The sequence below is a fragment of the Pezoporus occidentalis genome, unplaced genomic scaffold (genome assembly GCF_034315485.1).
Source record: "Pezoporus occidentalis ecotype Australia unplaced genomic scaffold, CSIRO_AGI_Poc_V1 ctg131, whole genome shotgun sequence".
Classification (NCBI taxonomy): Eukaryota; Metazoa; Chordata; class Aves; order Psittaciformes; family Psittacidae; genus Pezoporus; species Pezoporus occidentalis.
Genome location: NW_026913115.1, coordinates 2,211,693 through 2,229,563, shown reverse-complemented (window position 1 = coordinate 2,229,563; position 17,871 = coordinate 2,211,693). Strand labels below are relative to the sequence as shown.

Below are 17,871 nucleotides of genomic sequence, written 5' to 3'. Positions count from 1 at the left end.
GTGTCACCTAATGATAGCCTGCAAAATTGCAAGCAAGCTGACGTGATTTTGTGGACCATCAGTTTCAAAGGTTGCTGATACAAGTAACAAAACTCACATGGACATCTGATCTCCATTGCTAGTTAAGACAAAAGTCAATGAAGCAAATTAATGCAGTCTCAGCATCCAAGCTAGGGAAGACAGAATGAAACCAAAAGATTTTCATATGTTTGATACAGTAAATAAATGTCAATCTGGAAAGAGATACCTGGGAATGAAGAAACAAGCAAACAAACAAAAATGCCCAGATGGACAACTAATTCTAGTTTATTACAGGAGAAAAAAAAACCTTTGTCTTTACAATGATCATGCTAAAACCAAATGAATCATGCAACATGAGTATGGCCAGCTAATGGTGATCATCATCTTAATGCTTGTCACTGACTGTGTAACAGTCACCTCATGCTTAAGGTTTAAAAAATATCAATTAAAAAAACTATAAAAAAATGAGATGAAAGTTCTAATCACTTAAAAAAAAACAAACCCAAAGACTCAAATTCTTATATTATTAATTCTTGAGCTGCTTGCTGTGCACAATATGACTTTCTGACATAGCCTATCTTACTCCTAGTTTAAGCATGTACTTAATGGTGGATCTCTTCACTTTTCATAGCAAGTCATAACTATTAACTTTAAACACAGTTTAATGGTATCTCTATGAAGATAGCAGAAGAGAAAAAGAGCCTATAAAATCTGCCTTTGCCTGGCTACTGCTGACATGTCAGCCTGTGTTTGTTTATTGACACTCTGCACCTTCTGCAGGTAAGAAGGTGACAGTCTGGAACACTATGTTTTGTCCATGAAGATGCTGTTAATCTGGAAGAAACAAAACCAAACATAGCTCTTACCTGTAAAAATAAGCAGAAAAACATACAGGACTTAAGAATATAAACTGCCAAGTGGGATATTGGCACATTATTCATGCTCTGTAGTTATGGAAAAGAGGGGAAAAAAAAAGGTTATCTTTATATTTGTTTAATTTTGAATACATGTTGTGCAAATGCGTTCATTTATCAGAGAATAATAAGAACCTGTCAAATTAGGAATACTGAATACTTTTGAAGCAAAACAGGCAACTGAATTTTATTTCTGGCATGTTGTTTTTATTTTTTGTCAGTGCAGAACTGAAATAAAGTTAGTGCTGTTGATGTACTTGAAGCTGATAGTATCTTCAGATTGTGTTGCTGACGTCCTTTTGTGGGTTTGATGGGTTTTGTGAAGTTATTGAGAACATGTAGATTTGTAACCATATTCAAGCAAAACCTAACAACCTCCTGCAAGAAAATGCTTTTAAAATTATTAGGTTTTAACCTGGGGAGCTTTTTGCCTTTTAAAATACCAAATTATGTTAATGTAATTCTTTCTGCACTGCATTTGTAAAATTGCTACTATTTGAATGGTTCTGGAAAGAAAAATATTTATTAAATATACTGGAGGTTTTGAGATAGATTTGCTTCTATATGTTGAGGTGAATAGAAGCAGGAAAGCACTGTCACCACCTAATTTAATGAACATGTTACATGATTTATAAACATTCCAGAAATAGTGAAATAAATAAGGCCATATAATAATTCTGTCATTAAGATGTCTCTGTTGTATGCAGTTTCTTCAGACTCTTTAGGACTTTTACTGGGGTAGCATTAACTGAGAAGATGGCCTAAGTTATATGTGGAGAGAAGTGTTTTCTGCTGCATGACATAATCCAGATGTATTCCATTGTTGGTTTACAGCATTACCATATCACCTATTAATCATCTTTTTTTTTTTTTTTTTAATCTTTGCAGATGATACTTTGGGATTGGGATTTGAAGCAGTGGTACAAGCCCTGTTACCAGGTCAGTATATGATTGAGTACAGAGTTCATTGTAAACTGTCACGTTTCAAATTTTTTTCTGTTGATGTTTTGTTTAACTAAGTTGGCCTAGTACATTCTAGCTCTATGTAAGAGAGGCTTGATATTTACCAGTTCTGACCAAGTTGTCAAGGGTCTTCTTTCTGTGGTGTATATGAGAACAGTGTCAAACCTAACTAAGGTGGGAGTGGGTTTTTTGAAATATCCGATAGCATAAAGTTAGGGAGTGATTTCCCAACAATGTCACCAAGTGCAGGTCTGTCAGATTCTCACCTTTTTTCTTGATTGCTTGTTTCTCCCCCTCTCTCTTGTACCTTCTATCTAATCAGCTAATGCTGTTCAAGTTCAGAGAATTATACCAAATACAAACTAATCACTTTTTTTTACAGAATTGTTAGGATTTGTTTCATTAGAATAGAGTTAATAAAAGTAATGAAGCTGTGGAAATTGCACCTCTGTAAGAGGCCTATAACAGTTAGGCCACCAAAATTTCTTTTGATATTATTGAAAGAGATAGAATACTAAGTTTAATTCTGAAAGAAATTAATGAAAATGTAAGTCAAAAAAACTGGCACCAAATCTTTATCTTCAATGGAGAAAAATAAACTGAAAGCTAATATTGCATTCTGAAATATTATTGTGTGGGAAACCCCCACAAAAATGGTGTGTAAACATGTGTATAGGTATATATTTTCTTCAAAAGAAAAGTACATTACATTATTTTTTTAATTTATATTTTACTTTTGCAATGGATAAGATGCTTATTTAAAACTTAGAATACTGTGAAATGTTTTGACATGTTAATAGTTTGCAACATTTCCATCTATTCTAGAATGCTGGCAGTGGAAATGGAGTTGATCTTTCAGTACTAAATGAGGCTCGGAGCATGCTAACAGACCTCCTGACTGACCCATCCCTTCCACCACAAGTGATTTCTTCCCTTCGAAGCATTAATAGCTTGATTGGTGCTTTCTCAGGCACATGCAGGCCAAAGGCTAGTCCATTCACACCATTTCCTGGTTTCTTCCCCTGCCCTGAAATAGAGGATCCTGCCGAAAAAGATCAAAAGCTGCTCAAGGTCAAATGACTTTAATTCCCATTCATGTCTGTGTTGCAATTAAAAAAAAAAAAAAAAAAAAAAAGAAGGAAAATTAATTTGGAAAGAATTGGATAGTACCTTCTTTACTGAGTACCTGTGAACTTTGTTTGAGGTCAAAAGAGAGCAGCTGTGAAAACACATTGAGTGGAATGTAGACAGGTACCAAAATGCAAATTTAAGGGGTTGATGGATAGACAGGTAAAAGCACTGGCCTACACGCTGATGTATGATTCCTCAAAATAAACACAGGATTAAAAAAAGCTAAAAACAAAAAATAAAATGAAGATGTTATATTCTCATGATATGGCACAAACAGGGCTCTCCTTTATTCCTCCACGTTCTTGATCAAGCAATTACTGTCAGTGTGGCTTTTTCATTGGCCTTTTTTCCAAATAAATTTACCTTTGTGAGCATCAAACTAGCCATCAGACAGAAGCAAATCAGCTATGTAAAAGGAGAAATAACTCTTCTTTCTGTGCAGCACATCCCATTATGGGACTGGTGTGTAAATCTACTGTCACTGCTCCATGAGTGAAAGCAAGAATGTAGTTACTATATGACATCTTGAAGAATGTGGTGGAAAAATATTCATCTATAGGAACTTAGTTGCAGTGTACCTGACCTAGAATTACTTGCTAGAGTAAACCCAGTATCAGCAGTATGAAACTGTTTGGAGGGTGGTCTGGGAGATGCCTGCCCTGTAGTTGCTTCCATATCCAGACAGTGGGCAGCTTGTCCCAAACTCGCTTGCTATTTTGGAGCCAGATAACTGCTTTGAGCCAGATTCATCCTGTGAAATACCTGTTGAGAACCATTGTCACAACAAAGGCTTTTAGGGAAAAGCTCAGTGTCTACAGGTCATTTTGTGGAAGATCCTGTAGGGTTATTGCAGCATGAAATTACTTGGAATTTCACATGGATATCTGCAGAGATCAGTTAGGTAGGCATCATAATCATTCAGCATACGTTTTTCTTTACTGCTAAGGATTGGTATACGAATGCGAAAAATGTCATTTATGTGAATGTGAAAATCTAACTAACTATTTAAATTAATTCTACCCAGCTAGTCAGAATTGTTTAAACTGAAAAATATTCATTGCTGAATACTGGTCATAAAGATTATGTGAGATTGAAAGATTACATTCTTTTTCACAGCTATTCTCTTTTCCTCCTTCTTGAAAGGAACTCTTTCTTTAAGATTGGGGGGTTTGTTTATTTTTTATATTAGTCTACCAGATGGATAAAATCATGCTTGTCACTGTCATTCATTGAATGTTTGACTTTGATGTAAGTTTAGGGGTAAACTCCAGATTATAATACACCACAGAAAGTATTTTTCGAAATGGAACTTCTCAGACTGTATTGAAAGTTTCTCATTCTCTCTTTCCCTGACTTGGAATAGAAAAAGTCTCCATATTTCAAAGAAGTTGTTTCTTTGCTGAGGTTCATATGTATACTGTTGTTCCTCTTCTCTGACTGGCTTCCAAAGTGAATTCAAGTATGGTTTGGGTTTTTTTGTTTTTACTTCTGATGATAAAGAGGAAAAAAAAAAAAGAAAAAAAGAGGCAAAGAAAAGAAAGAAACTGAAGCAATAACTGGTAGTCTGATAATAACTCTTTGCTTTGAATTTCTTGGTAAGTGCAAACTGCCCTTTTGGTGCTATTCACTGATCTGTCCATTTAAATTCCTAAAAAGAAAAAGGAAATCTTGGTTGCATGAAAAACTATCTCAGAACTCCTCTGCAATAGAAAGACTTTTCACTTCCATCATGACAGATCTGTCCCCAGATTTTCTAGTGTATGACAGTATACTTGCCAGATTGTTGGATTTCTGGTGTTATCAACAGACATGATGTTAACAGTTTTCATATTTCAGGCAAACAAAAGTTGTCTAAGCAAACACTTGAGTATCCACACCCCTTGTCTCCTGGCCTTGCTATTGCTGGTAACTGAAATTCTTTTCATAATAACTTTGATTTCTGGCACAGTTTAGATTTTGTTTCCAGAGCAATTTTTCCTCTTTGTATAGTGATTACCAGTGACTTTGCTAGCACAGAGCAATCTGGAGTTCCTTAGTCCTTTGCTACTCACATTTTGTTTATTCTCTGCTTCTTTATCTAGTAGGGGAGTTTTGTCATATCCTCTCTGTTCCGTCATTCCTGGAGTAGCCAGGAAGAAGAAAAAATAAGTACAGGTGTTGGGGCCTTCTTTCCATACACGATGTTAATGAGTGCACTTGTTTCAGGGAGCGAACATTTCTCCTCCAGTGTTGGGGATTTTCAGCTGTTGTAGAGCGCGCAGGTGAGATTGATATGGTCTGCTGAAGTTCATTCTAGCCTTAAAGCTCCACCACTATATGATAGCAAACAGAACAGGCTCCTCCAGTTCTCTTTCTGGTAGGGCTGGTTAAGGACTGCTGCATGTTTCTGTGGGTGGTATGGTGGTCTTATTCTGCCTGTCTACTTCCACCTTACTGGATGTGACTACAGCTTTGCAGCAAAGCAGAGGTACGTCCCATATCAAGGACCCAAAGCAGTCTCATTTTTCAGGCTAAGAGGCTGTATTCTTTTGTGTCAACGCCTTCATTTTTTTTTAATATGTGAGAGCTTTGTGAGGTAAGTGTGATTTTTTGAGCATCAGAAGAAGCTTAAAATTGCAAAGTTATTTCTTGCCAGACTTTTGAAATGGTAGTATCCAAGGGTCACTTGTCCTTACAGACAACCCTGCAGACCTTACCCAAAACTACAAATATTGCTCTGGATTTTTGTTTTAAACTTTTTTTTTTTTCCTGCCATCCTTTTTACTCAGGTCTATGCCATGCGGAAGAATCTTCCCTCCTGCACACATCCCCCCTCCCTCCGCTGAGTGCCAAATCTAGTAATGTGTTAGCAAGTGGATTGTGCATTGAATGCAGTTAGAGATGATTTTTTCTTTTTTTTTTTTTTTAAATAGATTTGTTTAAAATACAGTATCTGTGCAAGGAGTGCAGATATGCCAGAGCTGACTTTTCAGTTTCAGTTCAGTGATCCTGTCCTTTCTATTAGTTAGGTTCTATCAGTTGTTATTTAAACATGGATATACTTTTCTGAGGGTATTTCAGTAAAGCAGAGCTAGTAAGTCCTGAGTTATTTCCATAAAGGGCTGTTTGAGTACGCTGTCCTGCTTTGCAGAGGTCTTTGTGTTCAAGTACAATGATGACTCCCAGTGCCTGGGCTGCAGTGTGCCTAAACTAACACAGTGTCCAGGCTGGGAGTGGTGAGTTGCCTGGGAAGGTTTCTGGGTGGTGTGGGGGTGGTATGGAAGCAGAGAGGGAGCCTTGATGGACTAGAACTGAATCTGTGCATTGTGCCTCGTCCTTTCCAGAAGCTCCACAATATTTGCACTGTCAGTATTTAGCCTGAGATTTTGATAACTGAGATACTATCTTGAGAGCTGACTATATAGCCGTGTGATTGTGATATGTAGAAAAGTAATCCATAATCCTACTGCAACTGTCTCTAGAAGGTTTCCATTTTTAAAAAATCTGAAGAGTAATTGTTGGACCACATGGAATTTGGATCACAAGTATCTTTACATATTTTAATCTGGGGAAAGAAAAAAACAGATATGAAAAATAATTATTCCTAGTATGCAAAATACTTTGCATCTATTTTATTTTCTTGAGCAATGAGTAAGTGTGAGATACCGTACTTATTGTTTCACTATAAAAAATTCCAATAGTCTTCACAAACCATAAATAAAATTTTAATGTCTGCTTTTAATTACATAGATTTTAATCATAGTTAAATTATTCAACAGGGATTAAATAGCAGAAATAGCCTGCCAACACCACCGCTGAGACGAACTTCAGGAGTTTCTGGTATTCCATCTGTGGAATCAACATCTAGATGGGAACGAAGTAACAGCAAGAGATCTCATCAGGAATATAACACATTAAGGTAAGCACTTAACCATATTTTAAGGACAATAATAAATGCAGCCTTTCTGAAATGTTCATGTCTGCAAGGTTGGAACATGGTAGCAGAAGTGTTTAGTGTAAAATCTTATAAATCAAGTCTCCAAATTCTGCCAGAATAAACTGGAAAAATGTTTCAAGTTAATTATATAACATACTTTGTAGCTCTGATCTCAAGTAGAAATCAGGTCATTCTGAGGTTGAATGGCATGCCTATCAGTTTTAGTAGGAAATGAGAAAAAAGAAAAAAAAAAGCTCAACATACACGGTTGCAAAACAGACTTGTTTAACTTCTAAACCTTTATGGACTTCCTTCTTTTCCTTTTTACTTAAAATTTTATCTCTTTCCAGCTTCCACATGCTGCAAAATTTCTTTCCTTTATAACATATTTTTAGTTTAAAAAGAAACTAAAAAGAATTTTTTTTTATTAAAAAAGATGACATAACTTTCTCTCATTTAGTAGCCACTGTTGTGTGTATTGCAACATTTGTTATTCCTATGGTCATCAATCAAGCAGTAAAGTAGATTAAGAGAATCATCTCTTCTCTACTTATTAGTCAGTATGGTGCAAATAGTCTTTCTTTCCAGAATTAAGATTACATGTTAAATTAGGATTAAAATAATAGTACATTTTTTCTTTCTTGTTTAATGTGGCTTATGAGTGGAATGTCACATATTTAGTTTTATTCAAATGTGTAAATGTGTATGGCTTTGCTTAATATCAACTAAGAAAAGTCCAACAGATGTTTGAAATTGTGTTGCAGCTTAAATACGTTAAAATGTGTGTGGGTTTCCTGCCTTTTCTTTTTTTTTTAATACACTTGGTATTTCTTAAGATTTTAATGGTTTTACATAGGTCATAAGGGCATTCTTTAAAAGAAAATGTCTTATGCTGATAACTGATACTAGCAGTGGATAAAAGTCCATAAACACACATCCAAGAATTTATTATATCAGTATATTGTTTAATTTTGAAGTGAACCATTTAAATAATATAGCCCTTGCCAATAGCTTTTTCCTCTTGCTAAAATATGCTGTTCAAGTTTTAACATAGCAAAACTTAATTTTGTGTGTAAAATATAATTGAAGATACTAGTTAGTAACAGTAGTAGTAGTTTAAAGATTGTATTTTCATGCTGATTTGATTACCAGTGTTTGAAAGAACCTCCCCAGTTATAGCCACGAGAAATAACCAGCCAGAGAAACTGCTTTAAACAGACTGCTGGATGTCAGTTTGAGGCTCAGCACTGCTGGTGCAGATGCAGTGCATGTTTGCGGAGAGTTTCCTTGCAGCTTCTGAAGAACCTACTCAGGCTCACCTGATGAAAGTAGCAATACAGAAAACAACCTTGCTCATACTCCATTACTTTTAAATTATCTGTTGACCCTGATGACCAGTACTTCTAGTTAGCCATGTTCCCTTTCCCTGCTCCTGTCACGTCCATAGAGCCCTAGAATATGCATTTGCCTTTTTTGTGATTTGTGTCCTGCCCTTTGGAGTACTTGCCAACACTTGCACTGCCCCCATCTCCTTGCATCTCACAGTGATAGTTCTTACCAGGTTCCCTTTAACTTCTAACACGTAATCAACTCAAAAATCTGCCATGGATGCTTACCTTACAGGTAAGGTGAAATAAAATAGCCAAACTGTCATAGCTCTTCCTGCTGCCAAAAATGAAGTCCTGCATTCCTAGAGCACTCAGTGCCATTGGCTCTGGCTCTTGAGTCAGAGCCTTAATTTGGGAGAAAAATAACAGCAATAAAAAGACAGTTTTTCCTGACTTGGGAAGCTGATTCAGTCCAGTGAAGGATTTAATGAATGTTAGAAGAGAAACAAAAAGCAGCAGGCTAATAGTAAAAAGCGAGAGTAAAACAGCAAACTGTTCACTAATAGGAAAGCTTATAAAAAGTCAAAATATTTTTACTTTTAATGACTGATTTCAACTGATTTCTAGCTGAGAAAGATAAGATATTAAATAATGGAATAAAAAATTAATATTGCTACAAAAAGTCTTGGAGATTTTTAATTTTTTATATCTCCAGACAGTGCTCAAAAGACACTCTTGAAAGCTGCTGTTGTATTTGCATGCAAATTCTTGATCTGGTTTCTTGTTCAAACACTAGTTCAAGATGAACTAACCTTGCTTAATATATAGTCTTCCTACACTAAACACTGTTGCAGCATTTTTATGTGTGTTAAAAGAGTACATGCAAGCTCTGATAGCTAAACAGTGTACAAATAGCAAAAAGTTCAATCTCTCCCAGTTGTCAACCCAAACATTTTTTAAAGTTGACTAACACATCAGAATCATCAGTCTTCAGAAGAATAAATCTATGTTTATTACTTAACTAATTTCTGTATATTAGGATATTTAAACAAATGATGGGAGATCAAGTATTATTTCCGTATTTGACTTTTGTTTGAAATCTGATCAAACAAGGTTAAATCTGTTTTGGTAAATACTGTTTTCCCACACCAAAATGAAAGAATTAGTTTTACATAAAATATTTGTAGTTTAGAATACATGCATACAGTTATTTTTAATCGCATATTACATATTTTTTTACTAAAGGAAATACATAATTGAAATTTTGGAGTGCAATTTCATGGCTAGAACAGCAGATGGCATAATTTAACAGAGTTTAACGATTTAGCTACTGAAGTACTGTATGCCTTTGGTCAAAACCAGCTTTAAAGATTATAATAAATAAAATTATTAAATATGAGAAATTGAGTCAAAAAGCCAAGCCATGGCTGTGTAAGATTGTCATAGCATTTCCGAAGTAATCAATCTTAAATGTTCTCAAATCTGTTAGAAAATAACCTGCTTTGTTATATTGTTCAAGGAAACCATGTTAGACAGTAAAACCTATGGCACGTTGTCCAAATATACTGTGTCATTTTAGGACTGTATAAAGTTTTCTCTTAACTTTACTCAGTACCCAACAGTTTTTATTCCCTATAATTGACATATATTCTCTAGCTGATCTTCAATTTTACTTCTTTCTGTACTCTCTTTTTCTTGAATGGTAGTAGGCCTGTAACAGAGCAGTCTGGCTATTCTATAAGCATTTTATTTAATAAAAGTTGAAAACAAGGTAGGAAAAAAAAAACAACACTCTGTTTTACTTTCAGCCAAGGATCTCATTCAAATGGATCTTTTGGTGCAAATATGCTGACAATACCAAAACAAAGATTATCTTCCATGGCACTGGCTCATCATATAGGTCCCAGACGATCAGGTAAGACACTCCTAAAGACCTGATAGTCATCTGAGGTGAATATAAAAATTGTGGAAGGATTTGGCATAGAATTTATTCTGTCAGTGTAATAAGCTAGTAAATACCGTAGCAGTAGTGCTAAAATAATATGTATATCAGTATTTCAGAAATTATAACTGGTCTGTTTGCCAGTGAAAACTTGATAATTCTTTTGACATCTCTGCCTATCCATTTTACCATGATTAAAAATAAACCTGTATAATAATTTTGTTTTATAAAAGTTTAAATAAGCAGATTGGATTGAGTGAGGAGAATGCACTTCTAATTTTTGTTGTTGTTGTTGTTTTTTAAAAACCCCAAACCTGACCAGTTTTCTTTGTATTACTTACTGATGGTTTGGTTGTTTCCCTTTCAGTCTCCTAAATACCAGGAAGTGTACGAACTCAGGCCAGATCTGCATTTAAACACAGTGTTGCATATTCTTAATGTTTCTGTCTTCATAAAAGCTGAGCTGCTTTCTGCTTTTTTTCCACTTAATCTTGTGGGCAATAAAGTGTAATGTTATGCATTAAAACCTGCTGAATTTGTACATGTAAAATGGATGAAATTAAGTAACCAACATTAGAGTATTAATCTGATTAAGTTCTGGAAGGGAATTTACAGATTTCTTCTCAACTTTCTAGTCTTTCTTTGCAGTAATGAAGTGACATTTGCTTTCTAAAACTTCTATCTCTATACCTAGCAATGAGAACTTTGAAAAATCTTGTCATTTACTGTAAGAAAATGCAATTATATACTACTATCAGGATGTGTGAGTCAAGTCAGTGTAGCCTATGAAGTGTATTATCTATGCATTCCTTATCTAATAGCAATACTCTTCTTCCTCATGGGCACTTCATTCTTTTTGATGAAAGTGTGTTTGCTTTTGTTATTTATCTGTAATTACCCATTCTGGGGTTTTTACTTTGTTTTTAAAAAGGTCTCAATTTTCTCTATTGAAAAATATAAGTAAAAGAGTTTTAGCTAGATCAGTTATAAATACAGAATTGATTTTGATGATTTTTGTTTGTTTTTTTTTTTTTTTAAATTTAAAAAATCTGTCCTGAATCAGAAAGGAATATGGGAAGATTTAGCTACTGATTAATTTTGCCAAATCTAAAACCAAAATCAAACCTTTGAAATCCAGATGTTATAATACATTACATAGTTTGTTCATTCAAGCGTGTAGTCTAGACTGCTACATAGTTGTAGATCTCAAAACTTGGAATAGATTTAGGTATTTAGTATGTGTTTGACAGTGAGAACTAGAGACTGTGTCTTGACAGCTTGCACATTCTTTACAACATATAAGGTTTTTGTTGTTTAATTTCAGTCTTTCTAAGCAGCAATGTTTTTACTGTAATCTGAACGCCATGCAATGTTTGTTTTGGAAGGTGCATCTTCTGGCCCGAGTCCTGTGGGTTCACCTAGTCATGGATCTGTTTCCAGTGGGGCTTTCAGCTGCTGGTCACCTGTAGAATTTCCTGATACTGCTGATTTTCTTACAAAACCAAGCATTAATATACATAAGCCTCCAGGATACACATTTAGTTCTCCAGATTTTCAGCAGCAAGTTAAAACATCTGTAGGTTATATGTGTAGCAGGTACTGTAAATTGTTACATTTTTAGTAACTTCATGTGTGTTGAAAATAATACAATTAAAATGAAAAATAGAACAAGATTTATACAGCTACTGGTATACCAGGGGAAAAAAAAAAAAGATTTCATAATAATCTGAAACTATATTGTCCAGGGGACAAGAGGGGACTAAAGAATGCTGTATGTATGCCACTTATTTCAAATAGCTCATCCTCAAAGGCAGCAGATATTATAGAGTAACAATATTTTACAAACTTTTAGAAAAGGAGGACTTCCTACCTGGGAATTGTATGCTGTATTTCTGAATGCTTTCTAAATAATTAGCTCTACTTTATTAATTCAGTGAGATGAGTCCATGAGGGGTGTTGCTTGACTATTTTCTAATTACAGGCTTAACCTGTATGTGCCCAATTTAGGAAAAAATACTAAGGTAATTTTACAGAGGAACCTTCAAAAGCATGTCTTTTAAAGAAATTTACAGGTATTTTTCAGTACAACAGAGCTGTAGCAAAAGAAAAATTACTCAATGTAAATATTTTTCATGTATTCTGTAAGCTGTGGACGTCAGATATTCAAGCCTGTCCCAACGCCAGAACCGGAATTTGCAGAGTATAAAGACAGGAAATCAGGTGAGTTTTCAAAATAGACAAATATTTGATATCAGTTTGCATTTTGTTTTTCTTAAAAAGTCAATGAAATTAAAATTTTTATATTTCTACACATTTTTATTTTCCTATACCCTAAGTAACTTATATGCATATATTCTATATTAGTTTGTGACTTAGGATGATTAAGATAATTTAAAATATTGCCTGCTTCATAGTAAGGATTTTATAACAGGCTTCTAGTCACAATGTTGTGGTTCTGTACTCCATATATCAGACAAGTTCTCTGCCATCTCAGCTAACCTAATCATTGAACAAATTTTTGCAAGTAAAAAATTATGCCTCTAGCTTTTCTCAATCTTCAAATAGGTTTTGGCTAATAGATTTTGTCTTTTGCAACTTTTTGTTTTAGAAAACTTAAAAAGTACTTAAAAAAGCTATTACAGATATTTCTGTGAATAATCTGTATGATCAGCTCAGGAATTACTAGACAGTAGTAATTTACAAATAAATTATTGATGTAGTATTTATGTATGTATTTTCTTTAAGGTGAAATTGGAAGTGCTAGTGTTTCAAAAGAATCTTTCCACCATACAGAGAAGAAAAAAGTTGAAACGAAGGAAATGATCGATCAAACACAAAATAATCTGCTTGTAAGCATGTAATTGCAAAAAAACCTTGCAATAACTTTTATCAACAGAGTATTCCTTTATTACTTCTAACATGCTGTAAAGAAGTCATTGCATTGCTAAGAATTGTAATTTCTGAGGGGAAATGGTGCATCGTTTGAATTCAAATTTTCATTTAACAAGCTGTGTACCAGCTTGCATAAACTCTATTTCCAAATGACAAGAACGATGGTGATTGTATTATTTTTTTTTGTTGATCAAAACCAATTTTTGTAGATGTAGTGTTGATAGAATGCTCAAACACTCACTGACTAGTATTTTCTCTTGGAAATTTATGAAAGATGTGGCAGTTTCAGTGAGACTTATAAATTAACATTCACACATTGCAGTACATTGGAAGTACAGGGAGATGAATGGTTTAAGCTTTACTAACATTCTAGATTTATAGATGTGTTTTTTAAAGCTTGTTTAATTAATGAGCTGCTAAACCTCAGTAAATGTTTTGTAAGCCTATGCATATTTTTTCTTTGGTTTATTAACTCATTTTGTTTAAAAAAGGAGTAAGAATGAAAGTATAGCGCTGTCTCAAAGAGCCATGGAATCTGTTGCCTCAAAATATGAAAAGTCAAGCCCTAACTGTGGTATTTGTACTACTGATTTATTATGTTCTCATAGTGATAGTTACAACACTATTCAATAAGTTCAGTAATGATTTACCGTTTTCATGGCTTTTTTTGCCAATAAAACTGAAAGATTAGTTTTCATTGCTATTTTAGGGATGATGAAGTACCTTACTTTCACACAGGTGGATCAGAGTCCTGCATTAGAACTAATGTTATTAGACCATGATTCACTAATGGAGAAAATGAGCAACTGGAATTTCCAAATTTTTGACCTTGTACAAGAACTGGGAGCCCAGTCTGGAAGGATCCTTAGCCAGGTTTGTTGTCTTTTATTATACGTGGGAGGGTGTGTAAAGCTTGTCAGGCTATCATATTTTATTTAAACTGTGAAAAAATTTTGTGGTCAATATATATGAATATTAACTTAAAAAGTGCAGATGTCATTTCTCATGTACTCCATCTCATTGTAAACCATAGAAAGTGATTGATCTCCAGACAACTTGCTCCAAATTTTCTGAATTTTATTCTCAATGTAAAAATAGGTTAGATTCACACTTACTGGGTTTTGTAGTAATATGCCATTTCCTATGAAAAAATGTATCCTGCTTTCAGAATTAGTACTGTGTTTGTCAACCATTTCTTTTTTCTTTATTTTGGTAAAGTATTTCTCCCAACGCTACACCTGTGGGGGAAGAGAAGTGATCCTTTAGGCAGTCTTTTGCCTCTTGATCAGACAAACAATGGGATTTTTTTTTCCCATGCTGCTTTCTGCATGTAGTAACCCCTTTTATCTCTTTCTGACTTACTATTAAGTTTTTTTCATGCAGTTTCATGTTGTGCTGAAGCAAATCCATTGGCAGGTGCAAAAGTATAATCCTGTTTGCTCTTCCCCAACCTCTCCCATTCATCAATGTCATCTGGAAGCTTCTGTGTCTTTCTTTGTAGTGGATTTAGCAATCATGGACATTTAACAATCATAGTGTGAGCTGGATTTGCTTCTGATCTGACCACAAAATATTTTTATTGCCAGTATCTTAGGTTTCTTCCCTGGAGTAGAATGCATGTTACTTTGTTCAAGGGTAGTGTTGAGAACAATTGATGGGAGGGAATTAAGCAGGTTAGAAGCACTCGGGTCCAGTTGGAGCCATAGGCCTGCACCTATACTGAAGAAAGGTAAAAATAATGGGGCTAATATTGTCATTAGACAATATTTTGTCATTGGACACTGTTTTTTTATTTCATACTATACTATATTCTGGGTGTTGTTTTAAATCTTCAGTTAACCTTGTTTGCTCAAATGCTTGCAGGTCTTTCATCATGTTGGTGACAACTGTTAATATGCAGACTAGAATGTGACAATCCAATTCTGAATGGTGTTTTTACTGTAGTATACTACTACTCTGTGATTCATATTAGCTTGCCTTTAATTTGTGTAATATAGGGCATATTTCAAACCTGTAAGCACTTCAGTGTGCAGGTTTCTACTTAATTCTACCAGTATTTCTGTATCAGTTCTTCCTGATGTTATATATATATGTACTACTTGTCCTCTTGTAAGCGGCGAGGAGAAGCAGACAGGCCAACCCAATATGGGTGATAAGCAAACTTCTAGTTTATTTGTGACGCAGTTCACATATATATAGGAGTGGTATTCAGCCACTCCTCCTTGGCACAACAGTATTAGTTAGCCCCACACAGCTTCCTCCACATTCTCCTCCCAGGTCCGGTTTCCAGTTACCTGTGGGGGCCACCCCCTGCCTTGCTCGCACAGTCCTCCAGGGCTCTATGGTCCTGCTCTTAGAGTCATTCTGCAACATCCTCTTCCTCCTGTCCCAGTCCCTTTGTTTATTGTGCTTTGTAAGCATCTGATACATATCTTAGTCAAGAGGCAATTAAAACCTATGTTTTCATCAGTTGTAAGGTTCTCAGATTCGGTACGTGTAAGGGGGATGGTTGAGACAGGTGGAAGGAGGGATGTCTTCTCTTTTGCTCTCTGGTAATTTCAGGTTTTTAATAAGTAAGAATTTAGATTTTGCTTTTTTTAGGTCACTAATGGAATAAAGTATGAGTATTATGCAAATTTAGGAGAATTTTATTAAAAATGATCAATTGTGCTTAGAATTTACCAATAAAGTAAAACTTATTATTCTGTGTATGCAAGGGTGATTAAAAAATCATTAAACGTATCTCTTTAATAATAGCTTCAAATAATCTTTAATGGAATGTCAGTAATTTCCGACTCTTATCAGCACGGAAAATTTTAAATACAGGAACGTTTTGAAACTTGAAAAAGCAGACTATGCTTAGGTATATTTTTCAAACTAAACTTCACTTTAATATATATTTAGGTAACTTACACCTTATTTCAAGACACTGGTTTGTTTGAAATTTTCAAAATCCCAACTCAAGAATTCATGAATTACTTCCGTGCACTAGAAAATGGCTACCGAGATATTCCCTGTAAGTACTATCCAATTATATAATTTTTTCATTTATATTTGTGTCTCCTTTCATGTGTCTATTATTTTGATGTTTAATACAGAGATAGACAATATATGAACTTAATATATTTTTAATTAATTTTTCAGAATTTAGAATTGATTAGTGAATTGCAACAAAAAATTTGGTAGACTTAATACCTGAACTTGTTAATATATAGGTTGAATTTGAATGGGTAGTTGAATCAAACATACTGAACTCGGTGAGTGAATTGCTGATTTAATAGAAATTTGGTTTAGGCCTATAATAGAATAACAAGAAAATAGAGAATTTTGACCATAATTATTCATCTTGCTGTTTGGGGCAGACAAATTTATTGGGAAATGAAACAAAAAACCTCCCTCCACCTTCCCTTGACCCTCCAGCTCCCATGTCATAGATGTTCATACCATGTGCTTGTAGGTATTAGATTAGAAGCAATGCTAGTGGCTCACAATCGCTGATTTAAAAGGCTACTTAATCCCTTCCTGACCCTTAGGAAGGATGTGAAGTATGCTTAGAGGATGTTTGATGGTTATCTAGCTTGTTTCTTAAACATTTGCTGATACAGCCCCCAGTAACAATTTAAATTCAACTTTTCCTTTATATTTAATCGAAATCTCCCTTATTTGGTACTTTGCAGTTTTGTTTTGTTTTGTTTTCTGTTTTTTGGGTTGGTTTTTTTTTTGTTTGTTTGTTTTCTTGTTTGTCTGTTTTTCTGGGTTTGGTTTTGTTTTGAATTTATTTTTCTTTTGTTTTCCCTTTTTGATCCTCTTGATTATATTTCAGATAATATTTTTGATTATATTTTGATAATTTTCAGATCATAATCGCATACATGCAACAGATGTTCTTCATGCAGTATGGTATCTGACAACACGGCCTATTCCTGGCTTCCAGCAAATTCCTAATGAGCATATAATGGAAAGTAATATGGGTATGTATTCACATAGGTTGGGCTATGGTTTTTTTTTTTGCTATAAGAATATTTTAATGAAACTATAATAGGTAAAACAAATTGCTCTGGAAGAAAATATCTAATTAGTCTCATAACTCTAAATTTTTATTGCTTTGTATTTTAATATAAGGCAATAGAAATATCACAGTGTTAGTATGCACCATTCAGAAATACCATGCAGTAGATTTTTAGATAAATTATTAGATGAGTAATGTTGAGTTTGCCAGACAAGAATACAGGCTCACTTAAATTTTCTGTGCTGAATGAAACTCCTGTATATTTCTACAGTCAGCATATTTTTGGTATTTGAAATACATTAGACTAATATTTCTCAATTAGAAAATTAAGTAGACCAAAGAAAAAATACCGAGGTCAAAGTATGTAATTTAAGTTCTGCTTAATGGTTTTAGTGTAAAAATGAGTATTTCAGAATCCTGTATTAGGTATCACATGCAGACATTTAAATGATTACCCTAACAATAACACCCCTTAAAGAGAAATAAGGATTTCAACTTTGGCATGAGATTAGTTCTAATGAAGCTTACTTTTCTGTTGTCTGTGATTTCATGGAATTAATTTTTAAGCTTAGGTTTGTAGTTTCTACTAAAATGTATACTGTAAGTAAAGTAGAATAATTCTATATATACACTTTTATATTCAAATCTATGTATTTAATCAAAATAATACGGGGAAATCAAGCATTCTCTAAGAACTCTGATTTATATGTGCAGTAAAAAAAGACAAGATGGGTCTGTAATTTTAAGAAGTAATT

At 34.2% G+C, this 17,871-nt stretch overlaps 1 protein-coding gene across 1 annotated transcript in view; it reads left to right on the top strand.

Annotated features, from left to right (window-relative positions):
* The window catches only part of PDE3B (phosphodiesterase 3B), a 93,830-nt gene that overhangs the window by 66,755 nt on the left and 9,204 nt on the right, over positions 1–17,871 (top strand). The window contains 10 exon segments of the mRNA XM_062608896.1: positions 1,824–1,874; positions 2,724–2,969; positions 6,788–6,927; positions 10,082–10,188; positions 11,601–11,811; positions 12,362–12,435; positions 12,961–13,064; positions 13,846–13,980; positions 16,012–16,123; positions 16,965–17,078. Coding sequence (XP_062464880.1) covers positions 1,824–1,874; positions 2,724–2,969; positions 6,788–6,927; positions 10,082–10,188; positions 11,601–11,811; positions 12,362–12,435; positions 12,961–13,064; positions 13,846–13,980; positions 16,012–16,123; positions 16,965–17,078 — 1,294 coding nt within the window.